General features: G+C 40.4%; 2 protein-coding genes across 2 annotated transcripts; both read right to left on the bottom strand.

The window, feature by feature from the left end:
• Nucleotides 1-10,467: 10,467 nt before the first annotated feature.
• LOC141613887 (uncharacterized) lies at nucleotides 10,468-11,463 on the bottom strand. The gene is made up of 2 exons (XM_074432630.1): nucleotides 11,338-11,463; nucleotides 10,468-11,295 (listed from the first exon to the last, which is right to left on the bottom strand). The coding sequence occupies exons 1-2, from the start codon at nucleotides 11,461-11,463 to the stop codon at nucleotides 10,468-10,470; spliced, it is 954 nt and encodes a 317-aa protein (XP_074288731.1).
• Nucleotides 11,464-13,765: 2,302 nt separating this feature from the next.
• On the bottom strand, nucleotides 13,766-14,536 carry LOC141613886 (uncharacterized). Its single transcript, XM_074432628.1, has one exon. The coding sequence runs from the start codon at nucleotides 14,534-14,536 to the stop codon at nucleotides 13,766-13,768; it is 771 nt and encodes a 256-aa protein (XP_074288729.1).
• Between the last annotated feature and the right edge of the window lie 312 nt (nucleotides 14,537-14,848).

Here is a 14,848-nt window from a genome sequence, read left to right as displayed (position 1 = left end):
GCTTAGGCACACACATTCAGAACTACGATCTGGTTTGATTTCGCAAACACGTGAATACGTAGGCAGTCATATTACGAGGACACAATCACACCCCCACACACATTCAATTTTCACACCTTCAATTTGCAACCCATTGCACACACAGCTCAAAACTACGATCTGGTTTGATTTCGCAAACACGCGAATACGTAGGCAGTCCTATTACAAGGGCACAACCGCATACTCCTTTCACAACATTTCCAATTTTCAATCCTCACTAACCAGCTCAGAACTACGATCCTGTTTGATTTCGCAAACACGCGAATACGTAGGCAGTCCCCCAACAAGGACACAACCGCATACCCCTTTCAATCTCAACCAATAACATCAATCCTCAAAAGCAGCCCACCCAGCTGCAAAAATTAATCTTATACCTCTTTACTAGGGGCTCCTTCCTTAAGACGTCGCCTATTCCTTGTTTTGTCAAATTCCCACTTTCTCACTCTGGGGGCTTCACTTTCAAGACGCCACCCATCCTTTATCCTCAAAACATCTTTTGAGTCTCAACTACAGTCCAAAATAAAACACCTTTAGCCTAGTGCTCGGTTCAGATGATGACAAGGTCTTGGTTCCGCTCTCCGAATCATCATACCTCGAGAAGGGATCTCAAACAAGCAAATGGTGGCAAGGATATCTGGAGAGGATAATCAATTCATTTTCCCCAGCCGATCGGACCTTCTACCTCAGGGATTTGATACGCGTTGTCACCCTTTTTTGGCTAGGAGTTGCACTTACATGTGCAAAGTCTGTGAGAGTCACCCCCGTGTTGTGTCGACACTAACTTTGTGTCACGTTCACGACTACCCATTTGTCAGTCTGTCAGTGTGCGTCCGTGTGAGTCAATGTCACAATGGTCACATGTCTCCGATCTGTCAAATCGCGGATCTATGAGCAACAAATTCAAACTCTTAACCGCTTTTAAGCTTCACAACTTTCAAAACTCATATCTCCTCTCACGCGAGATATTACGTGCTAATTGCTTACATGCTTATGTGATCATATGCTTATATTCTTACATGCTAGTTGCTTATATGCTAACTGCTCACATGCTTATGTGCTTATATGCTTGCATTCAACGTGCTTGTCTATGCGACTGCGAATTTGTGTGGTCACTAACCATGCAGGCAATCTTGAAATGGCAAACTCACTACAACTGAGTATTGGGTTCTTCCCAAAAAATGCCGACCCGCCAAGTCCAAGGGCTTTAACCCCTTCGATTACATGGCATATGCTGCCTCCCAACGAGCGGCAACTCATATCCCCGGCGAGTCTTGAGAAGTTTCTAACTCCCCATCAAGTGCCGATTTTCAAATGAAAGCCCCGCAGGTCTTTAAAAGATCCCCGTAACATCATTTATTATCCCGACACATCGCTCTCCCTAAATGGTTTTCCATAGAGCCTTGCTTACATGATTCATCCCCACGGAGCTCGTTTAGGGCAGCCATCAAGTTGGAGTTCGTTGCTCCCTAGCCGAACCTATCAACGTCAACCTGGTTGGAAGTCATTACCAGACAATATCTTGAAATAATCCCAATGTTTCAGGCTATTTCCCACAGTCGATCATTTGACCATAGATGGCTGGCGAGCCTTACAACGCTTATGGCTGGCGAGCCTTTGTCCGCAAACAAGATACAACTCAAGGACGTATCCCGAAGATGCCTCGGGTACGACTCCTTTTCACAAGCTGGCGAGCCTTTGTCCGCACACAAGGTACAACTCAAGGACTTATCCAGAAGATGCCTCGGGTACGACTCCTTATCACAGCTGGCGAGCCTTTGCACGCACGCAAGATACGACTCAAGGACATATCCCGAAGATGCCTCAGGTATGACTCCTTCCTATGGCTGGCGAGCCTCAAAACGTACCGCCTTCCACACCGGCTGGCGAGCCTTTACGCGCAAAAGATTCAAGGACGTATCCCGAAGATGCCTCAGGTATGACTCCTTCTTATGGCTGGCGAGCCTTTATACGTAGTCTAATGGACTTTAAACGACCCGCATCAGAAGTCGGCAAACTCTAAAATGTTCCCGACGGCAGGTCCTTGAGTCGAATCGCCGAGTCGCCACGATGTCGCCCTTCCCGACGGCAGGTCCTTGGCTCAAACCCTTTTGAGTCACCTCGACGTCGCAATGGTCTTCAGGTTGTAATCTTCGACTGACCTAGAGGCCATAATTTGACTTTCGCCCTGTCCAAGCCTCAAAGTGGGGGCTCTGTAGATACCCAGTATCTGCACCTTCCAAAAACCACCCGATGATGATCGGACTATAACGTGTTTTTGATATGCATGCGTGGATTGGCTATACATGAGACGGTTTATTGCACTACTTGGATATGAAAAATGATTTCATAAATGGTTTTCTAACTTCATTTGCATTAAAATAACACTATTTAGAGTTAAAACCGTCTTTGGACCCAAAACCGACTCAGAAACCCGCAACTCGGGTCAACCTGAGTCAAACCGAGTCAAACCAAATCTCGAATGTCGAAAATAATGCCATGAATGTCTTTATCATGTCATTTCCATTAAAATGACCCTAATTAGAGTCAAAACCGACACCGAGCCAAAATCCGACTCGAAATTCTAATCCCAAGTCACACGGGTCAAACCCGAGTCAAAGACACAAAATACCTACCCCAAATATCACCCAAGAGGAAGCTTACACGGCTAAGCAAACCTCAAAGACCACAAATCACAACCAACAAAACATTTGTTAGAACAAATGCAAAATCCAAATTTGCGAAAGGGACAATACACCCACTTGTATCTCAAGGTAGCTCGCGCCTCTTTAGGAGTCTCCTTAGCCTCCAAGAAAACTCAACCGACCTACCTCCCCACATTTCTCTAAAAATACCCATCATCACACACCATAATCCTCACACGAGCGTCCGCCCCCTCACCTCTCTCTTAAACTTCTAGACTCGACTTCCTAAGTCACAAAATCGACACGTGTTTACGACCTACCGATCGTAAACACAAGCCTTACACATATTGTTTGGTACCGTCGCCCTGCATTCGACCGACCCATTTGACCAACTCAATTCATCAATCAACATGTTTTAATTAACATATTTTCAACTCATTTTCAAAACAAAATCCTTTTTTAAGGCACTCTTTAAAACTTCTTTGATCGCGAGTAGTCACAACGAGAAAATCGTCTCTAAAGTCGTCTACGTCGCAAACATCAATACACGTAAGTTTGAGGGTGTAAATATCTCATTTAATTCACGTCTTTACTGTTTTGATGAGTTTATAAGCATGAACAATGCATAAGATGATTCATATTTAGGTTAGACGAGCCAAAACCGAGTTTTGGCCTGAGATAGGAGCTCCTTGCTATGCAGGGAGGCTCGCGCCTCTTGTAGGCGTCTAGGTCAGAATCATCCGTGTTTGTTCTCGTCTTTCCTCTTTATTTCTTTCTTATTTGCAACCGTTTTTACCATTTCAAATGCTTCAAATCATTTTTTATGACAAACTTTTTAGCCATAAATTATAATCACACTTGGTTCCATATACCATGACGGTTAAATCCGTGACTCGGTGATATTAATTGGTTAATTACATTTTAAAGGAAATTCTTTTCTTTTATTTACCATTTTAATTCATTTTTATGATAAATATATTTTGACCATTACAAAAATCATCCTTGGTTCTTTATACCATGACGGTTTATTCCGTGACTCGGTGATATTATTGGTTAATTACATTTTAATGGATATTTTAACACCCTTTTCTTTATTTACCATTTTTCTCATTTATTTACATTTACAAACATATTAGTCATAAGTCATAATCATCCTTGGTTCTCTATACCATGTCAGTTTAATCTGGGTACGATGATTAACTTGACTAATTACAAAGAAATGAACTTAACATGATTAGTTCAAATCAAACATTTTACATTTTTATTTGTAAACTATACTTTTCAAACATGCAAATCCGACAACGAATATTACTAATATGATAGTAATTATTCCGAGTCATGCAAATCATACTTGCAAATTATTTAATCACAAATACGGTTTTAAATAACCTTTTCAAGAACCAGGAGACGCCCCCTTAGGTCGGCTCATGGCTCACGCCCCAAGTGTCCGTCTGTTTCCATCTTTCAGAACCTGGGCAGAACCCCTTACCTCGCCAATAGGCTCGCGCCTTAGCAGCGCTGCCTGGCACTGTTCTGCCTCGTTTTTAGCACTTGTCTAGGACGATCCCGATTACGGTTAATCCGAATACATGACGGATCAGATTGACAAGCTTACGTTTTTACACTTAGTCATTTGACATCCTTTTTCAATAAATGGATCGTGTTAAGCATCATAACCCGAACTTTGTAAATTGATGTTTAATTTCCGTTTTCACATGCAAATCAATTTAAATCCAACTTGACATCTTATGCCTGATACTTGGATTAACAAACCGACTTAGAAAGCTCACATGTTAGGTTAAAACTTTTGGATGTGCATTCATTCATTTACACCGTTTTATCAACTCTTGCACTTAAACAACCACGATCGATCAGTAGAGGCCGCTAACGCGGGCGGGATTGGGTGTCCGGTTAAAGGGCTTCCCAATACGTACCCTCACCCCTTACTCAGAACCTTTGGATAGTGGATGGCCTTATCCAGGGCGTACGAGAGTCATTTTAGGCATAGAATGCTAAAAAGGGGACGAGTCCTTATCTTTAGTACCTATGTCAAACACTGCTTTGTGCTTCGTTTGACCGAGGTATAAAGTGGATTTCAAACTGGTTCCAAGCATCCCACAAATGCTTGGTGGCGATTCCGAACATCTCTGTATCATTTCGAGACCTTTGCCGAGACGAAACCGACCGATCTAAAGCGATCCGGTCGAAAGCATTTTTACGCCGCCGAACGTGGCTTTCAAAAGACCGTTGCATGTCCACAGATTAGCTTGGCGTGCATGTGGCCTGTGACCGCAGATCGGTAGATGGCCCCCAAATCCACGGATCGGTCTGTGGCCCATGTCCACAGACGTTATCGATGTATCCGGTAGGGGCATTCCTTGAAATCTTGTTAAACTACTCCCATTTAACTGGAGTGATTCTTCGATGTCGATCAAGGTATAATTTTTCAATTCCTCTTCGGTTAGTTCTAAACCTGTAATGATTTTTGTAGTGTCATCATAATGTATTGATAACTATTATGTTATATTTTTAATATACATACGTAATAATTATAATAACTAACATCATGTACAACGAATATAAATTAAACGAATAAAAGACAAATCGTCATATTTAAGGATACCTGGGTTATGAAAAATACTGTATTGCCTGCGAAGGATATCATCTGATAGAAGGGGCCATGTCTGCTCCCAGACTCTAATTGGCATAGCCAACGTCCCACTTAACAATAAAGTCGTAAAAAGCTTGCTAAGATAAAATCCGGACCCCCATTCGCTTGCTTGGTTTATCGCATCAATGTACTCTCTGTCGTCACCGATCAAGCCAAAAGAATAACACGCTTATCTATATGTGGGATAGGGAACGTCATTCACCGTTCTTATGTCCTCATAGCTTTTAGGCCCCCTTTACAAGGTTCAACATCATTCTCATGTAATATAATTCACTGCAAGTCGGTGGCACATGTTGCAACCTGCCTATCTTAAATTTTTTTTTGAAGGCACCACTCCCGCTTGTCTTTATGCCACACAAATTTAGTCGGGAATTGAAAGTACAATAGTTCTTTAACTACCTGCAACTCTTCCTTGTCACTACTATTAATATTCATCCAAGATAGAAACTTTGACACTCCCATTGATGATTTACCTACGACCTCGTCAATAGGATCTTCATCATTAAAAAAGACGCTTTGTTCGCCAGAAAGGTGAAACTGTAGCCTTTCGACGGCGGGAGTCCTATAATGAATGTCAAATGTGAATATTCTCCATGTAGCCTCACATGCTGAAAGGTACCTACAATCGTAGAACTGTTTAATTCCATCTACCTGTGAAGGATCTTCCTCATTGCGGCGTCTATAAGAAGACTGCATTGTCACTCGATCAGATCCTTTATTTATGTACTTGAAAAGATATTTGATCGCTTGCGACAGGTTACACCACGCCACGTTGATATGCGCACGATACTTCAACAGTAATTGTGGATTATATGGAACAACGAATCCATTGCCAAGTGCCATGTCGTCCTTAACTACTATTGTTGGTCCTTCTTTACTTCTCTTATGTACAGGATAACCGTGTTTGTTGACAGTTGTTCTTTCATTACACTTTTTGGGAAATTTTTTTGAGCATTTAGACCCAACCATGCACGGTGATGCGTGCTATTTATATAGACTATTTGTACTTATTTTGCACGCATTTCTATGTGATTCCGATAGTTTTAGCCTACGAAATGCCCCGAATAGCCTACTTTGGTTTGTTTGGCTTTAATTGCAGGAATGGACCCGGAAGGAGCAAAACTGAGTTTGGAACTGCCCTTATAGCTTGCATTTAGGAGATGATGGATGGAATTGGAGCGAGAATACTTCTGCCTTGGGATGCGTGAAGTCGTTTTAGAAGCTAATCAACGTCCTATGTGCTGACACAGTGGTAGCTAATTCGATCGAGCTGGTTGCTGACTTAATGTCTCGATCGAACCCTTTTTGATGCTGAAGATTTCTCTATCGAACTCTTGTTATGTTTGATCGAGAAGAGGGTTTAAGCTGTTTCTCGATCGAGTGGATTTTTGCTGGAGTTAATCAATCGAGTAGTTTCAATATGCCCGATCGAACAGCTTATGATATGACGCAAGATTTAATTGCGTGAACTTATTTATTTGTTATATTAGTTATCTTAATTAGTGAATAAATATCTCTCTTATAAAGAGGAGAGATCGAATTAGGTTTAGGTATTCATGGATTCATTCATTTTTTAGTTTATTATCAGTTTGCATCGAGATTAGGAGACTCTTGTTCGACGCTTGCCTTTATATTTTCTCGGATCTTAATTTGTGTAAGTCCTTACTCTCTTCCTATTCAATTTAATTCGTAGTATTAATTCCTTCTTGCAACCGTTAATTTTCTTGTCTCTTAATTGCTGTTAGGTTATTAGAATTAATATTTAGTTTATGCAATTTCTGTTAATTCATCTTTAAACCATGTCGAATATAGTTCTATCTACCGTTATTAGTTTTATTACCGTTATGAGTAGCTAAATCCTAATTATTAGGATTAGGGGAGCCATGATAGTAAAGCAATGACAGTATAATTTGTTTTGGGAGGTTTTAATGTGAGAATTGTCTTATAGCAATATAACAGTAATTACTTGGTTGAGTGCACGCGACTATTTTAATTAACCCGGTTAAATTAAGACCTAGATCGGAAGATTGGACTGATTAGACATGTTATGAACAATAGATTACCCTAATTAGAGCGGAAGCTATTTAGGAAGAATCTAGGGCGAATAGCGGACCGAAAAGACCTTTCCACTACCCTTCTCACTACAGACTGACTGACCTTACCTTTAGCTGATTTGCGGAATATCATGGTGAACCGACATCCTAGCATATTTCTCCCTATTTGATCACACTCTATTTCATTTTTGCTAGTTTTAACTATTGTTGCTTTTATTGTTTTAAATTTAGTTCTTTTAGTTTGTTAAATCAAATCAACCAAAACCCCCAATTTTTCATCGTAGACAGACTAGATAAAAAGTAGATAGTGACCGCCTCCCCGTGGATACAATACCCCGCTTACCTCTACTGCATAAGTTTAGGCCGGTTATGTTTTATTTTTGATAGGTGGCGACATCCGTGTCAAATTTTGGCGCCGTTGCCGAGGAGGCAACTAGTTTTTTTTACTTGTTTTACTTTAGTTTGTCTTTTGTCTCAGGGAACTTTAGTCCCTTAAGACTGTTCTCATGATACTTACCATCTGGTTTCCGCAGGATGAGAACGAGTTTTTTAGTGCATATATAGACAAGTTCGAGGAATGGCTCGATACAATAAATCATGGAAATTTATCTGCCTTCTAGATTTGTTTGTCTATTATCCAGGGTATAAATGGCCCTACACGAGCATACCTCAACTCAATAGGTAAGGGAGACTTCAGTGGGGAACCTGTCAATGAGGTTTTGGAATTCTTTGACTGGTTTGCCATTGACAGCATTAAACCCACTTTCTCACTTCAGTTACACATGGATGAGGGGGTGGGAGAGACCATAGAAACCGTTTTAAAGAATGAAGAAGATATTGACGGGAACCTAGAGGAGGAGACCATATGCTCAGTTGATAACCCCTTCTTTGGGGGTAATCTAGAACCCCTAGAGAACCCCTTTTGTGATGAGTCTTGCGTTAAGGAGAGTGAGGATGTGCGATTGGAAGGTCTTGAGGTCAAATTGGACTCATATGACGATATAATAGATGAGCTTATCATGGGGGACCCCGTTGACTCAATTGACTTTACCACCCCGTGCATTTGGGATGACTACCCACCTTCTCCTACTTTGCACTTGACTCCCCCATTTCACATAGAATACCCGTCTAGGCAGGTTATTTCTACTCGCGTGTCTTCAATTTTATATGCTTATGTGCTCCCTAATTCTCCGCCTTCCTTTGACAGCAGTAGAGGTAGACCTCCCGACCCATATGAATTAGTGATGAAAAATACTAATATGTTGGTTGTCGATGTAGGAGTTGATTGTTTGTCTTTTGTGACCTATGATTTGAGATTTGATGTTCCACCCTTAGCTAATGGGTGGAATAATTTGGTGGATTATTACGAGAGCTGTCAAAGAAAGTTCAACAAGTTGAGACGGTTTTTAACTTTGTTTTTATATGCTCCTATTATATGTTGGTGCTATTTATGCTTTTGTGTAGCACATGCGCAGATTTTCATCCGACTTTTGAGAGCTCTGAGTTGTTTTGATTATGCACGTTTGTGGGTAATTTGGTATGTTAAGCAAGGTCGTGTTGGACCTATCTGAAACCAGCACTGACCGGAAGGCAACTCGAGGTGTACGACCTCCCCTTGTTGTTGGCTGGTTTGGGGAGGTCCGTATTGTATAAATCTGTCTTAGGAGAAGCACGAATCATTGGGATGCGTGCTAAAGAGGAAGTCCTCGATCAAGTTGTTTCAAACACTCGATCGAGCAAGAGTATTTAAGGAATTCTCGATCGAGCAGTTTTAACCACTCGATCGAGCAAAGTCCCAGCAAAAGAAAGGGTCCTCGATCGAGTATTTTTAAATTAATCGATCGATCAACTTAAGGAAGGATGTTCTCGATCGAGTAACTACAGTTTACTCGATCGAGCTGTTCTGGCGCATAGCTGACGAGTAGCTGCTGGCTACTTACTTTCCCAGTTTACTGGCTGGTTTGGGGAAGTTATACATTGTAACTATTATTGCTCTTTATTCTTTTTACATCCTTTAGTTTAGTTTCATTTATATTGCATTTGAGTTTGTATTTTCCCTTTCCCTATTATTTTGCTGATGTGTGCTGGAGGACAATGAGGGCATTGTCCGTTTTGGTTTGGGGAGGGTAATTCACAATTTGAGTCTGTATTTGCATTTGTTTTGCATTCACGTTTGTTGCATTTTAGCTTGCATTGTTTTTTATTTCAAAATAAAAAATCAAAACAATTAGAAAATTTCGAAAAAATAAAAAAAAAATACACGTTTATTTTTGTATTTAGGTTGATTCGTAATGGAGTTTTTTCTGTGATGACATTGCACTGTAAATAGTCAATTTGCTTAAGCCTTGCATAAATTACTACTTTTTAGCGAAATCTTTGCATTTTACGAATTTTTGTTTTGAAACTTAGTTGAACGAATAGACTTGACTTAAAATTTTTGCAAACTACTTATCAATTCTAAGGAATTAGAGCTTTTAAAAACTACTGTCTTCCATGACCAGTTTCATGTAGGTTTGTGAGTACTTACTCCCTGCATAGCATGTAATATCAAATGCATAAGTATGAAATTCAATTGCTTTTTGCCTGCATACATTCGGGTTAGTGGCCGGTATCACATGTAGGAGAGTGCTTGCAATTCTCTTTTATTCCATTTTTACCCATAAGCTCCACTTAGCCGAAAATAGCCTATTTTGACCCCCTTTAACTACATTCCAAATCTTAAGCCTACCCTAGTCAATCTAGTGTAGTAGTTATTGGTCGAGGTATGTTTTATTGCTATTTTGGTTCACATTGAAAGTTGTTGGTAGAATGAATGAAAGGAGAAGAGAGAATTGAAAAAAATTTCGAGAAAAAAATTGAAAAGAGAAGAAAAAAAAAACAGAGAACCGAAAAAAAAGAAAGAAAAAAATGGAAAAGGAATTTGAATATTATCGGTTTTATTCCTATGCTCTCATTTTTTTTTTTGGTGAAATGTGAGCTTTCCATTAATAGACAAAATAACATACATCAGGACTACACTTTCATCAGTTTTGAATTACTTAGCAATACAATCACATACTAGCTATGAAATCTGAATCTGCATTTTCTTAAGCCAGTGCTGATCTGCAATCATCACTGGTCCCCTGAGCAGCAGCTGAACTCTTGCTTTCACAAGTCTCTGAATATCCTGCACTAGGATCTCAGGCCTAGTAATCCTATGCTCCAACCTTCCCCGATTCCTCTCCAGCCAAATTGTATACCAGCAGGCTAATTTAGCCATCCTGGCCACCTTCTTCTGCAGTTTAGATAAGAGAGCATTCTGACCAGTCATGCTGAGATGCATCCATTGTTCTAGCTGTTCTATTATCCTCAGCACATACTGGCAATCCTCAAACAGATGCTCACGGGATTCTGTAGCAGCTCCACAAATAATACAAACATCATTATCACACAACCTTAACTGGAACAGCTTTTGCTTGGTATTCAAAGCTTGCTGTTTAATTAACCAGCCTATAATAGAATGTTTAAGCACACACCAACCGTCCCAAATCTCCTTATGCCACTGTACAGGGGGGTGCATTCCCTGTAACCAAGCATACCCAGAACCAACACTATAGCCTCTAGCATCCTGCCACACATTGTTCATATACCCCGCACTTAGCAAACCTCTCACCTTGCATATGTTCCTCCAGTTCCAATTGGAATCAGAAGGAGGGATATATGTGTGCCAATCCTGGCCTTTTAAATACACATGATCTATCCAAAGCACCCACAACCTATCTGCATTTTTATAAATCCAATCCACAAGCTTTCCAACAGTTGCTATGTTCCAATTCTCAGCATTTTTTACACCCAGACCACCTTCACTTTTACTGCAGCACACCTTATTCCAGGCCACCAATGGTGCCCTCTAATAATCAGTACCACCATCCCAAAAATAATTCCTGCAGACATTCACAATTTTCTGGACCACAGTTTTGGGGATAAGAAAAATAGAGCCCCAATAGTTATGCAAGGTGTTCAAAACTGAGTTAGCCAGAGTTAGACGGCCAGCATAGCTTAATTTCCTAGCACCCATCCCTCTAATTCTGGCAACTATCCTTTCAACCAGAATGTTACAATCCTGTTTAGTTAATCTTCCTTACTGAATAGGGATGCCCAGATATCTAAAAGGTAATGCTCCTTCCTTGAACCCAGATATCTGAAGAATATCACTTCTAACTTCAGTTGGCACTCCACTAAATACCACTTCTGACTTAGCTGCATTAACTTTAAGGCCAGATGTAGCAGAGAAAGTAGCAAATGCTCTGAGAAATAACATAATAGACTTCACATCTCCCTTACTGAACATAAGTAAATCATCAGCAAAAAGAAGATGATTCAATCTAAGGGCACCACACATAGGATGATACCTGAAGAACCAAGTTTGAGTAGCATACTCCAAGATCCTAGTAAGGTACTCCATGCAGATAGTAAAGAGAAGGGGAGAGATAGAATCCCCTTGTCTTAAGCCCCTCTTCCCAGGGAAATACCCAAACATTTGATCAATAAAATTATCAGGGAAGTTCAAAGCCCCCAACATTTGATCAATAAAATCCCATTCTATTGAATCATATGCTTTTTGCAAGTCAAGCTTAAAGAGGCATCTAGGAGAGGCATTACTCCTATTATACATCCTAACAAGGTCCTGGCAAACCAATATATTTTCCAAAATGCTCCTGCCTTGGATGAAAGCCCCTTGATTCCTACTGATTATATCAGGGAGAATCAGAGACAACCTGTTGCAAAGGATTTTAGAAATGGTCTTGTACACCACATTGTAACAAGCTATAGGACGAAAATGCTTTACACTGGTAGGTCTATCCAACTTAGGAATTAAAGTAATCAGAGTTGCATTAATTTGTTGCAGCAATTTCCCAGTTTCAAAAAAGTTCATCACAGCAGCACACACATCATCCCCAGCAATTGGCCAGGCATCCCTATAAAACTGGCTAGTGAAGCCATCAGGGCCAGGTGACTTATCCTTAGGGATGCTGAACAAACACTGCCTTACTTCCTCAGCAGTCACTGCTCTGTTGAGAATAGCCCAATGATCTTCAGTACAGCATCTCCCTATTTGCACTATCCCAACATGAACTGATTTAGTTTTGGTGTTACTCCCAAGCAGACTCATATAATACTCCAAAAAAGCTTCCTGTATTTGAGCCCCTTCAGTACACTCAGTGCCATACTGATCTTCGATACTGAACACCTTATTTTGCATCATACGTTTTTTGATAGAATTATGAAAAAATGAAGTATTAATATCACCTTCAAGAGACCATTGAATCTCTGCCTTTTGAATTAAGAAGCTATCCCTAGCAGCCAAAAGCTCCTTTAATTCCTGAGCCACAATATACTCCTGCTGCATAAGTTCAGGATCCCCTGGCTTATCAACCAAATCCTTTTGCAATTTTTCCAGCAAAGTACTCGCAATAGTAGAGCTATTTTCTATGTCAGAGAAACAACTCTTATTCAACTGCTTAAGCACAGGCTTCAAAGATTTTAATTTTTTAATCAGCTGAAACATCTTAGTACCTGCATAACTCTTATGTCACACCTTGGCAACACAATCTTGAAATAACTCTGACATCCCCCACATGTTAAAGTACTTAAAACTCCTTCTACCAACAACATCTACTTTCCTATCCACAATGGTACATGGGCAATGGTCAAAAAGCCCCTCATGGTGAAAATGGGCTATGTAGTCCCCAAATTCCTGCTGCCATTCTTCATTACCCATAACTCTATCAAGCCTACTGTAAACCCTAGCCTCAGGCTCTTGTTTGTTAGTCCAGGCAAACAATGCCCCTGTTGCCTGAATATCCTCCATGCTACAAAGTGAAACACATTCCTGGAATTGCTCCATTTCCATTTCTGTAGAGTTTCCCCCAATTCTCTCAATAGGAGACAAGACAGTATTAAAGTCCCCTGCCCATAGCCAAGGAACATTACAGTTCAGTGCCTCAGTCTTAAGAAATCTCCATAGATCATGTCTCTCAGTCACACCATTAAAAGCATAAATCATAGTTAACATAAACTTCTTAGTATCAGTTCTGGACTCCACCCACATATGTATATGCTGAGCTCCATAGGACAAAAAATGTATAGTAAATAACTCAGGTTTCCATAGGATCCAAATCCTACCCTCTCTATGCCAACTACAATTTGTAGAAATGCTCCAGCCATCACATATAGAGGTATTCTTCTTCAACAGTTGAGTAGGTTTTATTTTTGTCTCTAAATAACCAAACAGTCCTACACTATTATTTTGCATAAACCATTTTACCATTTTCTGCTTATTTACATCATTGAGACCCCTCACGATCCAAAACCCAATATTATGCATTTATAGGGTCAGGAGGGGGATCCTTACCACTAGTTTCTACTCCCCCCTTTGGAGTAGCTAGCTTATTCAGAGCTTCTATGAACGTAAAAGGCCTTGAACCTCCAGACAATCCTATGCCAGTCCCTGCACCCTGCCTATTCATCCTCATAATCTGCCTAGCAGGGGTAGATTTTACTGTTGATAAAGGTGGGAACCCCTCAGGTGTGAACAATGAATTTGGTTGGAAGACTGGTTCAGTGACAGACGGTTTAGCAACCCAGACTTGCTTTGGTTTAACATTTTGTTTTGGTTTAGGCACAGTCTTCAGTTTAGCCACCTTTCTACACTGAGTTTTGTCATGACCCAACCCTTTCCAACCCTCACAAGTAATTGGTTTCCATTCATACACAACTCCAACTTCAATAACTTTCCCATTCTCATCCAAAAACCTCACCTTTGCAGGTAAGTTTTGGTTCATCCTGAGTTTCACCATTACACGAGCATAACTCAGTCTGACCTTATCAGAAGTATCACCATCCTTCATAACAAACTCTCCCACTAAACCTGTTATTCGCGGCAAGCAATCACCCCAAAATTTAACAGGAATATCAGAGAGTTTCACCCACACAGGGACCTCATCAACTACCTCCTTAATCAAATCAACATCCGGATTCCATGGTTTAATAACAATAGGCTTATTATCAAACATATAATACCCAGATTGTAACAAAGCATCTCTACTTTCAATGTGTTTAAAACGAACCAGAAAAATGCCATTATCCATGAACGAGACTCTATCAATGTCATAACATCCTCAAACATTGTATACATACTCCTCAATGACCTCCCAAGGAGGATTAGCACCCAATATGTAACAGAAAACAGAATTGTGCCAAAAGTCTACCTCTTTTTTAACATCCTCAGAAGTGAACTGCAATAGACCACAGAGTTCTTCATCCTCCTGAATGGTTTCCATGATTGGTATACTCCTTCCTCCTTTACGAACAGACCAACCAGGTTCCTTTGCCACCACAGTTTCTTCAGGTAGTTCCAAAACCGGTATCCCAATCAGCTCCCCCATGGTCTTAGTATGCCG

This window comes from Silene latifolia, chromosome 11 (assembly GCF_048544455.1).
Source record: "Silene latifolia isolate original U9 population chromosome 11, ASM4854445v1, whole genome shotgun sequence".
Classification (NCBI taxonomy): domain Eukaryota; kingdom Viridiplantae; phylum Streptophyta; class Magnoliopsida; order Caryophyllales; family Caryophyllaceae; genus Silene; species Silene latifolia.
Note: the sequence above shows the minus strand (reverse complement) of the source record. Positions and strands in the feature narration are given on the sequence as shown.